General features: G+C 38.4%; 2 protein-coding genes and 2 non-coding genes across 5 annotated transcripts; 1 reads left to right on the top strand and 3 right to left on the bottom strand.

Annotated features, from left to right (window-relative positions):
* Positions 1 to 889: 889 nt before the first annotated feature.
* On the top strand, positions 890 to 4113 carry LOC112187112 (growth-regulating factor 1). 2 transcript variants are annotated; one of them, XM_024325763.2, is made up of 4 exons: positions 890 to 1508; positions 1949 to 2158; positions 2375 to 2720; positions 3057 to 4113. In XM_024325763.2, exons 1-4 carry the CDS (start codon positions 1103 to 1105, stop codon positions 3871 to 3873), a joined length of 1779 nt encoding a protein of 592 aa, XP_024181531.1. In that variant the 5' UTR covers positions 890 to 1102; the 3' UTR covers positions 3874 to 4113. The 2 variants fall into 2 exon arrangements, with proteins under 2 accessions (XP_024181531.1, XP_024181530.1); XM_024325762.2 differs by having other exon boundaries at positions 891 to 1508; positions 2372 to 2720.
* A 2398-nt stretch (positions 4114 to 6511) lies between these two features.
* LOC112191097 lies at positions 6512 to 6613 on the bottom strand. Its single transcript, XR_002932817.1, has one exon. It is a non-coding gene; the product is annotated as a small nucleolar RNA snoR8a (small nucleolar RNA).
* Positions 6614 to 6698: 85 nt separating this feature from the next.
* Positions 6699 to 6813, bottom strand: LOC112191105. Its single transcript, XR_002932826.1, has one exon. It is a non-coding gene; the product is annotated as a small nucleolar RNA snoR126 (small nucleolar RNA).
* Positions 6814 to 14829: 8016 nt separating this feature from the next.
* Positions 14830 to 15291, bottom strand: LOC112183863. Its single transcript, XM_024322179.1, has one exon. It carries the CDS (start codon positions 15289 to 15291, stop codon positions 14830 to 14832), a length of 462 nt encoding a protein of 153 aa, XP_024177947.1.
* Between the last annotated feature and the right edge of the window lie 4744 nt (positions 15292 to 20035).

Raw genomic sequence — 20035 nt, 5'->3', positions numbered from 1 at the left:
GCTATGTTTAGTGAAAGTAAACTAACATATGTAAATGTTTTCCAATATAGATACATTGTCCATATTTTACTCCATGTTTGAGAGTTGGTGAATAAATGAACTGCAACTCATATTTTAATTTGATGGCTACATAAGTTTGTTATAGGTGACATGCTATTGGACTTTGGAAAATGCGACTGTTGCCCAAAAACAAACACACAGAAAGGAGGTCATCTTTCTATTACTAACATATACACATGAACAGTGCGATGGAGAAGTATCAATCAACTTTAATTGCAAACATGAAGTACCATGTTGATTCTTGTCTCATATATAGTTATACATTCCCAAATTTTATCACCCATTTAATTTGCACTTCATTTCTTCTAAGCATTATTTACTAGGTCACTGTCTTACTGAATATCTCATTACAAATTGTACATCATTAGACTATTCCTATCCAACTATTTTAAATTTTTTTACAGAACAAAATGTGAAAGATGTTACAATTCAGGGAGGACAAATCCTATTTAAATTTGAGTTGGCATTCCAAAACTCAAAACGGGGTGGTTTTAGTAAATTTATTCCTGCTGAGCATCCCCTTAAAACTAGCTAATAAATACAAAATCCACTGCTTCTAAATTCCAGATAAAGTTTTCTTAAATTTAGCAGATTTTGATTTTCTATGTAGCTCAAAAACAAGGATTTTCCTCCTATAAATACTGGATAAACCTGTTCTATCAAGCAAGCATTGTCTCTCAGAAGCAGTAATAGTACAGTAGAGCTTAGTGTGTCTTTTGGTACTTCCAAAGTCCCAACCATCTTAATCTTAAGCCTAAGCTTAAGCTTCTGTTTCCAAACTCTCTCTCTCTCAGACCAAAAAGACTGTCTCTTTCATTCTCTCTCTCTCTCTCTCTCTCCAATTATTTATTTTTAACTTCTCAAAGACCACACCTTCAAAATATTCAGCTCCCAAAACCCAAAACTAGTATTACAAACCCACCCAAGATGCGCTTCTTCATTCTCTCTCTCCCCAAACCATTTGAAACTTCTTCTTCTTCTTTGCTGCTAATGAACTCATCATGCTGCTTCTCAGAGACCCTGTTCTAGATTGGTGTCCAAAATGGATTTTGGGGTGGTGGGTGGTATGGACATGGATTGCCTGATGGGTCCTGAACCCGGAGAAGGAGCAACAGCTCATTCTCATGTCTCAGGACCCGAGACCAAACCGGGTCATGGATCTGGGTTGTCTTTCAAGCAACAGAGATCATGGCCTGTTGAGGATGACTGGAGGGTCTCCAAACCCGACGACATGTCGTCTCCCAGGACAATGCCATTGCCTCAGGGGCCTCCTCCTCAGCTCCTGATGAGATCTAGTTCTCTGGCTCCTCCCAGACAAGAGCAAATGCTGAGCTTTGCCTCCAATAAATCAGAGGTCACTTTTCTGAGCAAAGATGGAGGAGCAAGCTCAGATTTTGCATACTACCAGCGCATGCCTACTCCCTCTTCTCCCTACGCTAGAAATGCAGGTACTGATTAATTATTTCTCTCTTTTTTTTTCTTTGAGTTTTGAGTGTGTTTTGGCCTTTTTGGGTGGTTGGTCAATGTTGATAATGATTTAATGAGATGGGTTTGGGGGAATGTACATGTAAAGCAGAGATCTTTAGGCCCATTTTGGGTAATAGATTGGTTTTAGTGATGTGTTTGGTGACTGGTTAGTCTTTTCAAAGAGGCATTTAGAGGAGATTAGAGGTCTTGTCAAGAAATAAAGAAAACAACTACCCATTTTCTGCTCTTGGGTGTTTTTTTTTCTTTTTCGGTAAAATCTGTCTTCAACAGCTCAAAGATTGATGGAAACAGATGGGGACAATAATGGGAGTACCAGATAAGACGTGATTGGGTCAATTTTTTAAAACATTGATATGATGTGTTTATTTCCAGAAATGCTTAAGCAAAGTGGTTGTTGTAGGTTATGGGTCTGGAAGCTTGAATGCAAACATGCATGGGCTTTATGCAGCGGCTAAAGGACCATTTACTCCTTCACAGTGGATTGAGCTAGAGCACCAGGCCTTGATCTACAAGTACCTGAATGCAAATGCGCCTGTGCCATCCAATTTGCTCATTCCTCTCAAGAAGGCCCTCTACCCTTATGGCTTGTCTGGTCCCTCTCCCAACTCATGTAAGCTATGCATAATCATATCTTGATTAGAAATGAATCTGTGTTTGAAATTTGAAATTAAATATTGTACATTTGATGCTTTACTTCTCAGATCATGGAATTTCCTATTTTATGCTGTTATAGTTTTTCTGAATCAGAAATCATGTTGTTCTTATTTCCTCACTTGTCTAATTTGTCTTTTTCTTCAATGTTGTGGCATTGTTATTCGTACAGTAGGTTGGGGGTCTTTCCATCTGGGATATTCCGGCAATGCTGATCCTGAACCTGGGAGGTGTCGTCGAACGGATGGGAAGAAGTGGCGGTGCTCAAGAGATGCTGTAGCAGACCAGAAGTACTGCGAGAGGCACATTAACAGGGGCCGCCATCGTTCAAGAAAGCCTGTGGAAGGCCAGACAGGCCATGGTGCCTCTAGGAGAGCAAATTCAAAGGAAGTGGCGCCTCCAGTAACCTCATCAATGCCAACGTCGGTCAGTGGTGCATCCCAGCCGCAGTTCAAAAGCTTGGAGCCTCCTCCTGCTGATACTGCCGCCGCCAATTCTTCTGTTGATGCCTTTGCCAACAGGTGAAAATTATGTGGACTAAAGCTTAATCTGTTTTAGTTCTCATTAGGCCTTTTAGGCTTTATAATATGACTTTGATTTAAAATAGTTATGCACAATACCTTTTTCCTTTACTTTTGTTGTAGACCCCATAATTCCATTTTTACACTGATGCATGAGAGTGACTAGTCTTACTAGTTTATATACTTGAATTTGGAGTTTTGGACCTATATCGTTGAAACTATATGTGATGATAAAGTTTGTGCATATTTCTTATGTTAATATTTCTATTTCATTGTTCTACTTTACTTTATACCCTTTCTTAGGCTTTTTCTAATCAACAGCAAATTGTGTTGCAGAATGCAAGATCCACAGGGTCTCTCTGTGATGTCTGCTTCTAGCATCAAGCCAGAATCTAATGCTTCGAGTTTTAACATCCCGAAACGAGATTTCCCTATGGAAGAATCGTCGCTATCAGAGTTTGGTCTTGTTTCTACTGATTCACTTCTCAACCCTTCACATAGGAGCTCTTACATTCCCAAAGATTTTGGTGGTTCTTTCCTTGATTTCACTGATCAGGAAACACAAGACCAAAATCTGCTTCACCAGTTCATCGATGATTGGCCCAAGGACCAGTCCAGTCAATCAGTTGTTACTTGGCCTGAGGATTTAAAATCAGACTGGACTCAGCTCTCAATGGCAATCCCTATGGCGTCGGACTTCTCCTCATCGTCATCCTCACCCACACAAGACAAGCTTGGACTCTCACCGCTGAGGCTCTCTCGTGAGTTCGAGCCAACACAAAATTTGGGGGTGAGCAATGACCAAAGCGAACCAACAGATCAGCAAACAAATTGGGTACCTATCTCTTGGAGAAGTTCGATGGGGGGTCCCTTAGGGGAAGTCCTGACCAACACCAGTAGCTGTGTGAACTCCAAGAACTCATCATCGTCGAACACATCACCTATTAACCTCTTGAACGAAGGCTGGGATGGCAGCAGCCAGTTAGAGTCTTCCCCAACCGGTGTCCTGCAAAAGTCAACATTCTGTTCACTTTCAAACAGTAGCTCAGGGAGCAGCCCAAGAGCTGATAACAAGAAGAGTCGGGATGGGGCAAGCCTATATGATGATGTACTCGGTTCAACTTTAGCAAGCTCCTCAGTTCCCTCCCTGTAAAAAAAACAAAGGCGTTGAAGACTACAAACTGTGTAGGAGATCAGAGAGCGACTAGGAGTGAATTATCTGTGATCTTGTTTATTTCTCTCTTTTTCTTGTTTCTCATCTTTTCTTTTCTTTTCTTCTTGGTTACAAACTACAGACATATGGGTTTATCCCAATTTGCATAGGGTATTGGCCAGTTTGGCTGGTGTGGAATTCTTGTTATCCAAAGTTCATTATCAATTTAAATTAATTTGTGCTGTGTTAATATCTTAGTTCATCTCTCTTCCATCATTTATATCAAACGTGAACTGGTTCCATCATTTATATCAAACGTGAACCGGATCGACTGCGCCATACTATACTGTATTAGACCGGACATTATCCGGGTTTTGTAGTTCAGTCCAACTTAAATGCTGTGTGCTAATACTGTTTTCGGTTTCCATCTATGTCCAAACAGATCATGGAAACTGGCACAAAATGCATTATTGGGTAGGAAGAGGGTGCATCTTTCTGCAGAATTGTGGAAAATATAATGTACATTCTTGTGACTCCGTCCAGACCCTAAACCAGTGGGGACAGAGCAGATCAATCATGAAGGTGAAACTTCCAAAACACATATTGATCATTGAGGGCAAATTGACCTTCTATCAATAGGGCCCTCCCTCCCATTGATAGACCCTCTTCAAGCTCCTCTAGTTTGGATGGTTTCAACTTTGCAGGGTTTACATGATCGTCATATTCAGAAAACCTAACTAGGTTGAAGAGTTCCCTGAATTTCAGACAAGAGGCACACTTGTGGGCTGTCTGCCCAACAAGCAACACTATTGTTTATGCTGGAGTGAAACTTTGGGTATGGGCCCAGTGTGGGGAGTTGGTAGTGGGCCTACTTGGGCCCCCCCCAGCATAGTCCAAAAGGCATGGGATTCATCTAAATTTATGTGGAGAAGGGACCAGGGCTAGAATGGACCCCCCCTATAGACGCAAGTGGGATTTGAGATTGTAGGGGAGATTGAGTAGAATCACCTGCTAGTTCTTTTAGTGGTGTCAACGGTAATAACGTGACCTTGAGGGACCACATTTTTATAGGCTTTTTCCTACGGTTCTACCATTTCATCATCATCAAAATTGTCTATCAGCCATATGGTTACGTTATATCATTTTTTATTTTCTTTTCAGAAAAGAGGTAGGTTAGACAATGTCACCAAGGGCAAGTTGGGAATTTGGGGGAATATATGTAAAGGAACTAAAGGAAAATTCTTTTATTCACCAGGCTGCACACCTCAATCGTATATATTTATAAGCAACATTTAAAAAAAAAAAAAAAAAAATTTCTTTAATGTTATCTAACAATCCATTTCTGTTGATACAAGTGTACATCGATGCATTGAATACTCTATTCACGTTAAAGGTATATGAATTCTCTATGATAGCGAATTAGTTCTCTATAGTTAGTGGCTTAACTCGAAATCAGACCAACCAAGCCTATTAGTGCATGAGGTCAGTATATTTTTATGGCGATTTTGTCTACTTAATATATTAATTAATATGTAAAAGATGCACTATGTACAAAGTGATTGTAAACATTTTCTTTGATGAATTTGTGTTGTAAAAACTCGCTACCAAATACTTTTATGAAAAGAGGCTAAAGTTGGCATGTCCAATTTTTTACTTGAATGTATTCACTAAGAGCATCTGCATTCTAACAGAGATATATTATCCTCGATCTAGTTTTGGTCAGTTGCTTTAGTTTGAGTTGGTATGTTCTGATGAATCTGCTCACACTGTTAACTGTTGGGCCTTTTTTTCGTTTAATGTGCCAACTTTGATCTGGTTGGAATGTTGGATTCAGGCTTGCAGAAAATTTTTTGGGACTTAAAATCAATATTCAACTTGTGAATTAGATAATAAACCGCGAATCTTTTTTTTCTTTTAAAAAAAAAAATATTCATTATCATTCTCTCTCAGTTCTGACAAACTTCTTTTTCAAAATGTTGGATCGCTTTTTTGTTAAATCAAGCCCATTTTGGTCTATAATGCTAGCTCTCTGAATCACATTGGATCCATATATTGTCAATTTCAATCCCCCCAAAAATGAACTCGACAGTGTCAAAACTGGAAAGTACCCCAACCACCACTGATCCTGTGCAAAATTCACTTTCTGGTTGTCCCTGTTTTGGCCACTCTTCAGTAATGATAAAAACTGGAAATTCAAGCCCTTGTACTTCCCATCAATTGTCTCTCCTTTTCCTTTCCTGTAGGAAATTCCCATGCCTTTTCATATATCATAAAATGTTCATATTTGTTGGACTGCTGCACTTTCCCAACTGGTCTATCATAACACCAGTGACAACTATAGTGATATTCCACATTTCCACTCAGCATTGGCAGCAATGCCACCAAAATTGTACCAGGCTGGGAGCCCTGTTTCTGTTTCTAAGAGCTGGTAATGTCAGAGATTCAGAATATGATACCACATTAAAACTTACCCTACCAATTCTCTCTCTCTCTATCACACACATGAAATGAGGTCAAAATCAGCTTAAAACTTGGTATAAGTTCTCAGATTCAGTGCAATACCAAATCCAAATTCAGAAATTAAAACCCAAAAGAAACTGGGTAAGCAAGAGAAATTTAAAGGGAACTGGGAAAAATCTGTGGCTCATATTCTATGGGTGTAAAAGGGTCTGTCATGCTTATACCCGATTGCATAAATACAATCAAGCATTCAGATTTACTTTGTAATCACAGCCACACCCAGTTCACCTTGTCATTCCAGAAACACATAATTCACATCAAAATGGAAAATTTCTAATCCCAACTAAACGTAAATCAGTAAACTAAGGGCTCAGACACGCATAAATACAGTCATCAAGCAGCAAAAGCATTAGTCCATGTATATATATAAATATATATAACATAAACTCAGAATCGAGAAACGTTTCATCATCATCGCCCTCTAATATTTACAATTTCCAAAACCAATTTATGAAAAACGCAATTTGAAATCATGAAGAAGAATGAGAAAAAGAAACGCCGCCGATAAACAGATCGGCAGGACTAGAGAGAGAAAAGAGAGGCGGATGGATTTCTGCATATCGAAGACCTAAAAGCGAGCATGGAATTATATAGGCAGTTCAAAATGACGATACTAACCCCACACCTACTAACGGAGCTAAACCCAATTCCAAGCTAATCTGTTTTTTTTTGGGCCCAAACCACCACACTTGTCATAGTATTTGGGCTTATTTGTTTTCCTTTGTTTTTCATTATCGAGTCGCCAAAACTAGGATGCAATGCAACTCAAAAATAAAAATAATCCGTTATTTTTAGGTGCAAATGGATTGGTGGAATGCAGTGTTGGTCACATAAGGAATAGTTTTAAAATATTATAAGAGATAAATACATCTCAACTACATGTATTAAATTTAAAAACTGCAATTATAACAACTTAAAACTGTACATTTGTTTTCAGCCGTCAAATTTACTTATCTCTTACAGTCTTATAAAAATTGTCTGTTAGGTGAACAGGCCTCTAATGATATGTGTAGCATTAGCATTTATTTTATTTTATTTTTTCTCAATTTTTTTGGTGTTCAACCGGTCTTTATATAAATTTGTCACTTTACAGCAATACTTGTAAAAAGCAGAAAAGTAATAAGTTGTTTGATGAAATTGGTTATTTTCACCTAATCATCCTTGCAGAGACACTTGAACACAAATGAATTCAAATATCTGGTTACATGGTAAAAGATATTGATGTGTAAATAGACATGTACTCGACTTACATGGTCCGACTTTTTAATTACGTTGAGTGGGTCGCTCGTCTCAAATCAATCCCTTTTAGTCAAAAACATCATTCCTCAATTAGTTTGCTTGGCCCAAAAACAATATTCAATTTTCTTTCGCTGTCACTAATTACTTGTAATTGACTAATAAGATTGGTCATTTTTCTGTCTTACATCTGGTCCAAAAAACAGAATTCATGGATTCTATGTTGTCTTCTTTAAACAAAGACCCTTATGTTTATACAACAACGATATAAAATACCCAGAATTTTCTCACCTGGCCAAATTCCTTCTCTTTTGTCTTTTCAGCGTCCAATTCTTACACATGACTCCACAATAATTGTTGATATTGGTATCCCATCAATCCTCAATTTCTAATTATTTTCCCAATTGATGACCATGTATATGGTCGTGCATCAAAGCCTGAATTTTATCTGCACGAAGAAAATTCAACAAAGAAAATCAAATCAGTAATAGTGATTATGCTTGAAAAGTAGAGAATGATCATTTTCATGGTTCCCAATCAATGAAGGGTTTGATTTCTAAGCTCGCGTAAGTTTCATGGTCAACTACCCTACCTGCCATAAAGATAGACTCCTGAAGATGAAAGTTAACTTCTTAATAAGAGAAGTAAAAGGGTAGAATTTGCTGCAGAATGTTTCTTGTTTCACAGTTTCACCAGCAGCCCAAGGCAAAATGTAGTTCATAGAGCTAAAAACCTTCAAAATCTTATCCCAATGCCAAAATCTCTTTTCGGATTCTTGTTACTACGTTGAGATTCTGTTAACAATCTGCCCATTTTTGGCTCTCCTTTATTATCCACCTTCCGAGAATTAGATAGATTTGCTCGACTAATATCCTCTCTCTTGTCCTAACGACCTAACATTTCCATTACATCGGCCGTACATTACAGATTGTTAAACAAATGACGTCAAGGAACATACCAAATGTTCTTATTAATTTAATTTTTTTTCCCTTAAATCTTTTGTTAAGACTCTTCGAACTTCTATTTTTTTTTATTCGTAAAAACTTTTATTCTAATTTCCTAAGCATATAATGTTTCGGAAATATGGTAGAATTCTCAAAAAAAGATTTAATTTATAGACTCAACAACCTTCCAACATGTCCCAATTGTAGTTAGATTTGGTCCATTCGGTTACCTTTACTCAATTCCTTTTTCCCATAATGTATTAATCATGACGTTTAATTTGATTCAATCCCTAATACACAGAACATGATGCGTTCGAGCTCTTCAACCTCCTTCCAAGTTCTATAAATATATATATATATATATTTTTTTTTTTTTCATAAGAACTTTTATTCTGATTTCTTAAGCATGTGATGCTTAGGAGAATATGGTAGAATTTTTTAAAGATTTGATTTATAAGCTCTACAACCTTCCGACATGTCCCAAACTGTAGTTTAATTGGGTATGTTCGATTGCGTTTACTCAATTCCTTTTCCCCATAATGTATTAATCATGATATTTAATTTTGATCTAATCCCTAATACATAGCCACATAATGCGTTCGGAGTTTTGGACTCTTCGATCTCCTTCAAAGTTCTATATTTTCTATAAAAAAAATTATTCTGATTTCTTAAGTATGTGATGTTGTAAATCCAATGGCAGAGAGAATTATTATTAAGTTTAGGTGTTTTGTTTTCCACCCTTGGATGTAAATCTAAGGGGTATTGAGTATAAATTCTTTGGTCAACAACTGACCAGGTGAACACTACTGTTGAAATATAATAGAATTTGAGAAATATTTGATTTATAAACTCAATAATCTTCCTATTCGTCCCAAATATAGTTATATTTAGTCCATTCGATTACGTTTACTCAATTTCTTTTCCCCATAATGTATTAATCATGACATTAATTTTGATCCAATCCCTAATACATAGCCACGTAGGGTTATAGCTAGAGCTCTAAGTCTCTAACAGACTTCATGATATTGGGCATTGATATGGTGTCACACGTAATGTTATGGAAACCTTTATTTTTTTTGGAAGACGTCAAAAGAACCACACACGTAATGTTATGGAAACCTTTATGAGTCATTGTATCAAACTAGCAAACACTATTCGTTTCCCTTTTATCTTCTTTAGGGTAAAACAAAGAACCCTGTTTGTTTTCCTAAACCGCCATACCCATTATTTATGAGCACTACATCCCCACTACACCAACTCAAATAATGCCCCCATTGAATTCGTCAAACCCATTTCATCCTTTAATTTTCGTACCACACACGCTTTTTTATTGACTAGGAATTGGAAACCGCTTCACAATCTGTTCATTGCTTCTTGGAATTCTTGAAGCTTGAAGTTCGTTTCAAAAACCGACTCATCTTTCTTCTCTCTTGTTCACGTTATGCTTGCTTTGCCCTTTCAGGTTACTCTGGCAGTTAAAAAGTGCAGACTACATGAAAACCTAGGGCTGTTTAACATTAGACCCTAGCTTCTTCTCAAATATAGAAACAAATCCAATTCGTTTTCTTTCCATTTCCTCTCCAGAAGCCATGAGTCACAGAAAGGTTCATTCACAAGGGAACATACCCTTTGCTTGGGAGGCCAAGCCCGGAGTCTCCAAGGTCACAAACAAAGCAGACTTCCCTACAGAAACTGGGTTTCCTGCCCTTAGTTCAAAACTGTCACAACCACCACTAGCTAATGACGTTTCTGAAGATTCCGGAGAGAAACCAGTTAAGGGATTGGATCAGAATGACATAAAGATCCCTCTGCCTCCTTGTTTGTTGAAGGTTCCGAGCAGAAGCGCTTCTGGAAAAGGACTTAAGTGGCAGGCAGCAGAGGAGGATCCCTTTCTTTTGGCTTTCAAAGTGTGCACCAGAACCACTAGTACTACTAGTGCTGTGAATTCTTCTCCAGGTAACAAGTTCGTTGCTCAGAAAAACAAGAGAGGCTCTGTTGGGCTAATTGGGTCGAAATTGAAGAGCAAATACTCTGTGTTTTCTTGCAAGAATTCATGTGAGGTAAAGGATGGTAGTTTTGTAAAGCTTCCTCCTGTTCCAAGAGACAGAATTCGCTTATAAAGATGAAGGTTGGTGTTGATTTCTTTGTTTACAGAAAATTAGGAGTCCTTATGTCATCTTGATTAGTATTATATGCCACTAATTTGTGATGATAATGTGGTGGCGGGATTTTACCTGTAACGATGAAACTTAGGTTTTGATCAGTCTGAAGATAATAGATTGAATTGCTTCTTTGATCTTTTTCATCTGATTGAATTTCCCATCTAAATTCCCCTTGACGCCTTTTCATAATCAGGATCAGTTCAGATTCGTGGCCAAAATTAATTTCAAGAATGGTAGCTAGTAGGTTTTACGATTGTGGAGCTGTAGGTGTTGGATATCATCTCCTTCTAGTTAGGCAAGATTTGATGGGGCACGAGACTTATTTTTTCTTTTCATGGGACATGATTTAAAAAGTTAGATGCACCAAACAGAAACAGCTATATCATATTTAATGTTGTCCACTTTTGTTCTTTTGTTTTCCAGATTTCCAGAACAGATGAATCAATTGCCTAATTAGTAGTGATCAATTTTATTTTCAAACGGGCCTAGTATACAAACCCAAAGGGTGTATTCTCAAAAAAAAAAAAAAAAACCCAAAGGGTGGAAATCCCAAAGTATATCGAGTCTAAACTTCGTAAACCAATGCACGAATCTTCTTTTGAGTATATTTCAAGTAACAACAAGAGTCTTCTTTACTCTTAAAAAAAAAAACAAGAGTCTTCTTTAACAAATGATGTTCGATAATGTATTGAAAAAAAAAAACCCAAAGGGTGGAAATCCCAAAGTATATCGAGTCTAAACTCCGTAAACCAATGCATGAATCTTCTTTTGAGTATATTTCAAGTAACAACAAGAGTTAAATAAGACTCTTGTTTTTTTGAAAAAATAAGAGTCTTATTTAACAAATGATGTTCGATATGACACCAAATTTAGGCAATGTGTGTCATCCTCACTTTCAAAAATGACATTAGTTAAAAGATAGCGGTCACTCTCAAAATTGTGCCAAACTGTTACTTACCAGAAAATGATTCCGGCTATAAGAGCTGGAGCTCCAATCTATCTTTCTCTCTAGTGGAGAAGAAAATTACCAGTCTTGTTTGGTCTGCAATGTAGAAGCTTGGAAAAGAGGAAATAAGTCAATTAGGATCCCTGTTTCCTAATCCGCAAATCACCACCAAGGGCTTGGAGAATGCAACTATTTCCTTGTGTCAATTAGGATCGCTAGCTGTTTCCTAGTGCTATTAGGTACTCACCGTATACAGAAAACTTGGTCCAGAAACCTTGCTTGAACTGGAATAATCAGCTTGGTAGCCTATAAAAGTACTAGCCTAGACTAAATCCTTCAGTTCGGTTTGTAGTTTGCTCATTGCTTCTTGAAAATTTTCAAAGCCGAAACATCGTCTTCTTATTCACCATTCTCTGAATCAGCCACCATCCCCAATAAAAAAACATTACCCCGAAACAGAGTAAGATCATCAAGTTTCTCTTTTCATTGTTCTGCAAAAGCATCATGGCTTTACAAAGAACCCTGAGTTCACGCTATGCCTGGGACGAAAATCATCGAGTATTTTCAAAGGTCACAAACCAAGAGTGTCCTGCAAAAATTGGATGCCCTGCCCTTAATTTTCAGTCCCAAAGCTTGCCACAATCTCGTAGATGTGATTCTGAAGAAAACCCGGAAAAGGCATTGAACCAAAATAATGAGATGAAGCAGCTCCCTCTGCCTCCTCCATCATTGAAGGTTCTGAACACAAGCAAAACGGTGAAAGGCCTTAAGCAGGACCCTTTTCTTTTGGCTTACAAGCAGTGCACCAAAAGTAGAGGTAGTAGTTCTTTCAAACGTTTGTTTACCGGTTTTTTTACCAGAAATAAAAAAGAGAAGAAGAAAGATGCTGGGGAAATTGGGTCTGAATTTTTGAAGAGGAGCGACTCGGAGTTTTCGTTCCAGAATTCAAGAGTTGATGTTCTTCCTAGAGACAAAAGTCGGCGCCCATTGAGATCGATGAGTATTAAATAATTGGGTTAAATACTGTTTACTCTATGAACTTTTTGGATAAAAATACTTCAGTCCATGTTCTTCTAATTTCACACGTTTACTCTCAATTTTGGACCAATAGGTCTATTCCGTTACTCTCCGTCCAAAATTTCCGTTAAGTCCATGAAGTGGGCAATCCTTCTGCGTCAAAATGTCTATTTTACCCTTTTTTTCTTCCTGCTCATCTCTTTTTTTTCTCGGAGAATGAACTCCTTTCTCTCTCTGCTGCAATACCCATGAGATCGACACCGACACCTCCAAGGCCAAACCAGACCCATTGTACGGCTTGTGATCTTCCTCATTTCTCATAGCTTCTTCTTCAGATTACTCCCACTCCTTCTTCTCTCAGATGAGACGATCTGGGTTTCGAGGTGGAGGGAGAGATCCAGGTTGGGGAAGGAGGTGAAGCAGGTCAATGCCGAGTCGACTCAATCGTTGATGATGGGACGATCTGGGTTTCGAGGCGGAGGGAGAGATCGAGATCGGGGACGGGGAAGGAGGTGAAGCAAGTCAGGTTCAGGTTGAGGTCGCGCGTCCCAAAGCATGAGGGAGGTGCGGTTGTGCAATTCTCTTTGCATTGGCTCGGCGGTGCAATTCAATTTAGGAAGACTTTGAACCCGAATTTGTGGTGATTCGGACTTAGGGTTTTTGATCTGTATTGGCTTTCGATGAACTGAGCAAGATGTGTAATGGGTTTGCCAACAATGAAAAAAAGAAAATCAAGAAACCCAAAAAATTGAAATCTTGAAATTGAAGAACTGAAGAAGCAGCTCAAAATGGCGGACCAAATGTGCTTCGACTGCCTCCGGCGCCAGATTGAGTCGAAGTTCTCCAGCAAACTCGTCTTCATCCACGGACTTCGATTCAACTTTTTCGTTTAGCTTAAACGTCGTCGTTCGGGTCCAAGTTCAATTCTTTATCGTACCTCTCTCTCTCTCATCCCTATGCATTAAGTACCTGCAAAAGTTCAATGCTTTTTGATTTTGTTGAGAAAGTTGAATACTCAAATTACTTGATTTTTTGCAGTTGTCTAGTTCAAGTGGAGAAGTTGCTTCATCTCCTCAATTCTTGCTCAAGTATCTACCTAGTCATCACCATGATTGCTTGACCTAATTTGTGTAGTGATTTGGCTCAATTTGATTCTGGAAATGAATTAGCTTTTCATTTGTGTGCGGTAGAATAGCTCTAGTGTTTGATTAACTGAATTGTAGCTCAAATATGAGATTGTTGATTTCAATTGCTGATTGGTTTTCAGAAATTGTTGTTCTTGTGGTGTAGTTTGTTGTATTTTCAATTAACATTGCCAAATTGGTGTGAGGAGAGGGGTTCGTAAGAAGAAGAAGTGAAGAAGATTGAGGAGGTGAAGAAGAAGAGAGAGCTGGAAGAAGAAGAAGATATGAAAAAAAAAAAACTTGAGGACAGAATAGACATTTTGCAGCGACTTAACGGAATTTTTAGATGGATAGTAACGGAATGGACCTATTGCTCCAAAATTGAGAGTACAAGGAGTAAACATGCGAAATTAGAAGGACATGGACTGAAGTGTTTTTTAGGTAAAAGTTCAGGGAGTAAACAATATTTAACCCTAAATAATTTGTTGTAGAAGAAAGAGTTTATGACTTTATGGAGTACTTCGATCAGCCGCAAGGGTGTGAAAAGCCTCAAACTAAAATTGTCTATAACACCCTTATGAGAATAGAATGGCACGACTTGAGTCAAGAAAAAGCCTTGATGTAATGGCAACTGTGGCCCAAAAGAAGTCATTTAGAACATTTTTAACATAGTACGAAAATGTTCACCTGGTCAGTTATTGACTAAGAAAATAATGCTTAACCACCCTTGGATGTAAATCCAATGATAGAGAGAATTATTTTTAAGTTGAGGTGTTTTGTTTTCCACCCTTGGATGTAAATTTAAGGGTTATTGAGCATAAATTCTTTGGTCAGTAACTGACCAGGTGAACACCACTGTCTTTAACATACTCTTTATTTTGGTTTCTTTTTTTTTTTTTTTTTTTTTGATCAAATCAAACTTCATTGATAATAATGAACTGCATACATGAAATGATGGAACAACCGTGCAACAACCAACTAGTAGTTGTTACAACTAATTGACCATATTAGACTTCGCATTGGAAATCTATACTGACACACTGATGAAGCCAACTAGGCCCCGACTCCAGACAAAGAAACGGTTGACTAATTTTCAACGCCTCCTTTGCCAAACGATGAGCAACCTTGTTGCCTTCTCGTTTGACAAAATGGCTACTACAACTGGTAAAAGACTGAAATAAAAACTTAACTTCGTCAATTAAATGACCCTCAGCACTATAATCCTCTGAGCTTTCCTGCAAAGCGTTGATAACTGAGAGGTCATCTCCTTCAACTTCAATCCTTGTGAAGCCAACATGAAGCGCAAATCTGAGTCCGTGCAACAATGCCAAAGCTTCTATGGATCTTGGGGCGATGTTACCAATTTGTGGGACAGCCATTGCACCTTTCAAATTTCCTTGAGTATCTCTGAAGACAACCCCCAGTCCGCAAACTCCATTTTTTTCATCATGAGCCCCATCAAAGTTCATTTTAGAGAATATATTTAGTTTTTTTTTTTTTTTTTTTTATTTATCAATTTAAGCAGATGCACAAGACTTTTTTTTTGCTTCTCAAAATTTTTATATTCTTAATGATATTTTATTTATGCTTTGAGAAAATTTTATTTACAATTTAACGAGTTTATACACAATGACTCGCTCAAGTGGAGTTGTCAAAAAGAGTCATCACCTAAATAACTTTCTTTTCAAGCTCTTACGCCTAGGCGGCCTAGCAGAATATCTGTTGCAAAATCCATGAAGAAATCAAAAGAGTCACCGGTTAAGCCTTGTATTTCTATTTTATCATTCAATACATTTGAAAATGAAGAATTAATGTTAAATTGTTCTTGTGTTCTAGGGTTATACACTCCTGGGTCCTCCTTGCCGTTTCGACTTTAAAGAAATATCATTCAGACCCAAAAAAAGAAAAGACAAAAAAAAGGGTTATACAATAGTCTAACAATTTCATTGCGTTCACACAAAAATTGTAGCCAGGGGTGAAATCAGCCTTTCCACCCTCAATAATTTGAGATGCCATAGATGTATGACATTGTGCCTGTAAAGGAAACTAGAAGAAAAAAATAGGCAAACTGAGGAAGAAGGGATGAAGTAGTTTCACATGGTCGGCTACGATCAATGTTATGTTCATGTATATACTATGCATTACCAAAACGACTTTTTTGTTTTGTTTTGTTTTTTTATAAGCACAATGTCATACATCTATTAATGTAAATGAGGAAGAATGGAAGTAGTTTCATGTGGTCGGCGTTAATCCATTAATGTAAATGAGGGAAACATTATAAAATGACCCACCGGGAGACTCTCGTTTCGATAAAAATGAGCTATGAAAGAAAACTCTAAAGCAATCTAACATAATGCAACTCTAGAGTGAAGCTCCAAATAACCAAGTAACATGATGCTACCAAGGAAGCTTGGAAGACAGTCAAAAACCATCACCAATATAATGAGAACCCAAAATACTTAGTTCTCCTATATCCAAAAAAAAAAAAACTTAGTTCTCCATCTACCTGGGTCCCAAATTCGGGCCCAAAAGTTGGTATTAGATCCAAGTCCCATACCAAACCAACACATATCCAGGCCCAGACCCATTTTGATTTGGGCACCCAGGCCACCCAACCCAATTTCCACATCCCACCGCCGGCACTGCACATCCCAAATGACCAGTCCACGGGAGATATTGTTTGATGGCTACCAGAAAAAGCAGACGCCAAAACCTGTGAAGTCCTTTGGGCAGCCAAGCACTCTTTTTGCCTTGGGGCAAGTGCTGAAAAACCACCGTGCCACCGCCGCACCTCCATGCCAACTGCACCCGGATCAAACCGCAGCACCGCCGTCGCTCGCCGGAATAAAGAGACGGAGCTCCACTCAAGAGGCATTCGCCGAAAACCACGAAACCAAACCGCCCATCGACACTGATCGGATCCAGACACTAACCGTCGAAGAACGCCTTCAACCTCCCATGTTCCACATCGATAGAATTCATCACACACTCATCCTGGCAAAGTGGAGAAGTCGTCCCACCAGAGATTGATTGGGAAGGCAAGGCCAAGGTCGCGACACACGAATGCGCCAACCATGATTGCTTCGAGAAACTCAGAGAATGGTAAGAGACGGCCACTGCCATCCTCAAATGATACGCCACCAAAGATGATGCCGCAATAGCCCGCCATTGAGGATGAAGGGAGGTGAAGAGACGCCAGGCCCAAGGGCGGTGCTCTCGTAGCCTAGCAGTGCTCTACTAGGTTTCATTTGATCAGGTAATATAGTTCTCATTGCCAAAACGATTAGTTTATGTTGTTTCATTGAAAAGGTTCGACGATAGATGAATTGATTCATTAAAGGACAAAAAAAGAAGTTAAACAATACCTTTAGGCCGCGTTTGGTTCACGGAAAGGAAATTAATTCCTTGCTCTTTTCATAAGTATGGGAAATTGCAATTCCCAGCAATTTTCCTTTCCAGTATTTGGAAAGACTAGGAATGTAGTCAGAATACACATTTTAGTTTCCATTGCAGGGGATAGTGTAAAAATCGTACAAAAAATAAGTGCTGTTGGTTATATTAACAAATAATAATTTTGAGCAGGGACAATTTAGTCATATAATTTTACAAGTGGGTGGGGCCGCGGGGGGGGGGCGCCAGTTTCCTCATCTTTTTCCTTTCCTTTGGGAATCATTTTCCCTTCCTTGGCCATCCCAAACACAGAAAATGAAAGATTTTCCTTTCCAAATACCCAGATTCCGCGAAACAAACACAGTCTTAATGAGGTCATTGTTAGCATTTCTAAGTACTACTGTGCTAGAGGTATAATAAGAATTAAGAAACGTCGTCGAACCCACAAAAATTGGTTTTCTCTCCACCAGCTAGGGTAAAACAAGAATGAATGTAGAAATGTACAATTATGATTCTAGGTTCACAAGAGAATCTAAGCTTGTGGTTAGTATATGCAAAATGTTGTGTAGTTGATGATTTTTGTTTCGAACTTTGGTGATTCTAGTTTGTATAAGCAATTTAAGCATAAAGATCGCTAAGAGAGAATAGAGAAAAACCTTAAGAGATAAAATCTACTTATCTAACTGTGCCGCCATGCCTGTAGAGGCCTATGGCCTCGTCGGCATATGTCTAGGGTGGCTGTACGGGATGTTGGTGTAGCTGATAAGATTTTGGGGTTGCGGGATTTTCTTTTGCCTCATTTTCAGCTTACAGATGTGGTTGCACAAGTATCAGTTTCAGGGCAAATGGTGGTGATCGGTGGTGTGGCTAGATTGGGCACGGGATCTGGATCGTGGGTTTATGGTGGATCCACTCAGATCTCGTCGCAAATCTAGTGGAGATTGGGTGTGGCTAGTTTTGGATCACGCAGTAGAGGGCAGCAGTGGGAGTTACAATGCTGGGTTCGCTCTCCATGTTGGGCTCTCGAGGATTGGGGCGGTGGTAGTAAGGGTTGTAATTTGCTGATGCTCTACCGGCGACCATCAGGGCTGCGCGACGGCCAGGGGGGTGCATTAGTGGTGGCGGGGCTGCTGTGCAGCAATCGTTCTAGGCTGGGTTCAAGAATTGGACCCTTTTGGCCTTAATCCAATGGTGGGGCTTGTTCTAGGCCTAGAGGTTCTCGGGCCTAGGGTTTTACTCTAGGTCTATTAGGGTTTTTTTTTTTTTTTATGTTAAATTTTTTATTTATTATTATGTTTACTGGTTAGTAGTTGAGTTAATAAGTTGCTACCAATATTATGTAGAACGAGTTGAGCTTGGTCTTGGTCTATGCATCTTGTGTGCCTTATCTGTTCTAGGTAGACGGTGAGTTCCTTGTATTGGCAAATGGTCTCAACCTCCTAGTAGCGGAAATGTGTTTGCTCTGGGGTAGGTGGCTAGATCTTTTCTTGATCAAATGGTCGCAGTCGCCTAGTGACAAGGTGAAACTAAGTGTCACCGGTTGCATATTCTGGTAGCAACATAGTAGGAAAGCTGTGTTATTTGTAAGGGCTAAATACTGGTTAATACCCTGTGGTTTAGGTCCAAAATCAATTCAGTCCCTGGACTTCTAATTTCATCAAAAACACATCTGCACTTTCAATTTTGATCTAATAGGTCCAATTCGTCAATATTCTGTTATGGATTCAAATTATAGTTGAATTATTTGTTGAAAAAACTATCTATTTTTAATAGTAGGACTCACTCCTAAATTGACTATGCAGGCCACCTCAACACCACATCATAAAACATAGGCCATATATGAGCCACATTAACAAGTTAAATAACTCAATTGTCGGAAAACTAACAAATTGGACCTATTAAATCAAAATTGAAAGTGCAGGGGTGTTTTTGATGAAATTAGAAATTTAGGGCCTGAATTGATTTTGGACCCAAACTACAAGGTAGTAATTTGTATTTAGCCCTATTTGTAATGATGATTTTTTGAAATAGAGTTATCTTTCTGGTATACCACTGCAATTGTAAAGCGAATGAAGTACCCTATAGAGAAATCGTCGAAAATAAAACATTTGAAATAACAAAACTTTTATTGTAAAGAGGAATAACAGTTTGTAATCTATCTCGCTCTAACCTTCCGTAATCTCTTTCAATTCTCGTAAACATAATCAATGTCGTCTCGCTGAGTCCTCTCGATACATGTATCAAATTTCGCGAAGTACTTGAACAAAACCTATAAGGGTGAGATTTCGCTTAGTAGGGCCAGACCTTTTTAACTTCTATAAATAATACAATTAAATTTTCAAACAAAATGTTGAATGCTCAAAGCATGAATGCGATGCCAGCTCAAAGCTCAACTCGTACTCATAGTACGTTTCCTCTTTTGTTTGTTATTTTGTTTGCTCATGATCTTCAGGACCCGAAACTTGATGAGATCGTTTTATCAACACTCTTCGTTGAAGAAGCATATTTTCCTTGATTTGTGCACTTGTGGGTTGACCATAGACCTGAATGCCACATGACGCAAACTCAACTACACAAAGGGTTCATTTCTTTTTATTTCATTTAGATACCAATATTGTTCATATCCTTCCACTTACACTACCTTCAAATGCATACTCTCAATGCCTCTCTATGCATTATGTATGTCAATTGAATATCAAAGCTCGTAATACAATATTTAACTCATGCTTTTCAAGAAAGAGATAACATTCAATATTTAATTTAACCAATGGCACACAATTCACCGATTTTCATTATTAATCTGTTTAGCATTTTATAGAAAAA

Source organism: Rosa chinensis, chromosome 2, assembly GCF_002994745.2.
Source record: "Rosa chinensis cultivar Old Blush chromosome 2, RchiOBHm-V2, whole genome shotgun sequence".
Classification (NCBI taxonomy): Eukaryota; Viridiplantae; Streptophyta; class Magnoliopsida; order Rosales; family Rosaceae; genus Rosa; species Rosa chinensis.
Note: the sequence above shows the minus strand (reverse complement) of the source record. Positions and strands in the feature narration are given on the sequence as shown.

Coding starts and splice junctions, on each gene's coding strand:
- LOC112187112 (XM_024325762.2), top strand. CDS start 1,103: ATGGATTTTGGGGTGGTGGGTGGTATGGACATGGATTGCCTGATGGGT. Junction 2,159..2,371: donor TGGTCCCTCTCCCAACTCAT/GTAAGCTATGCA, acceptor TTATTCGTACAG/TAGGTTGGGGGTCTTTCCAT. Junction 2,721..3,056: donor GTTGATGCCTTTGCCAACAG/GTGAAAATTATG, acceptor ATTGTGTTGCAG/AATGCAAGATCCACAGGGTC.
- LOC112183863 (XM_024322179.1), bottom strand. CDS start 15,291: ATGAACTTTGATGGGGCTCATGATGAAAAAAATGGAGTTTGCGGACTG.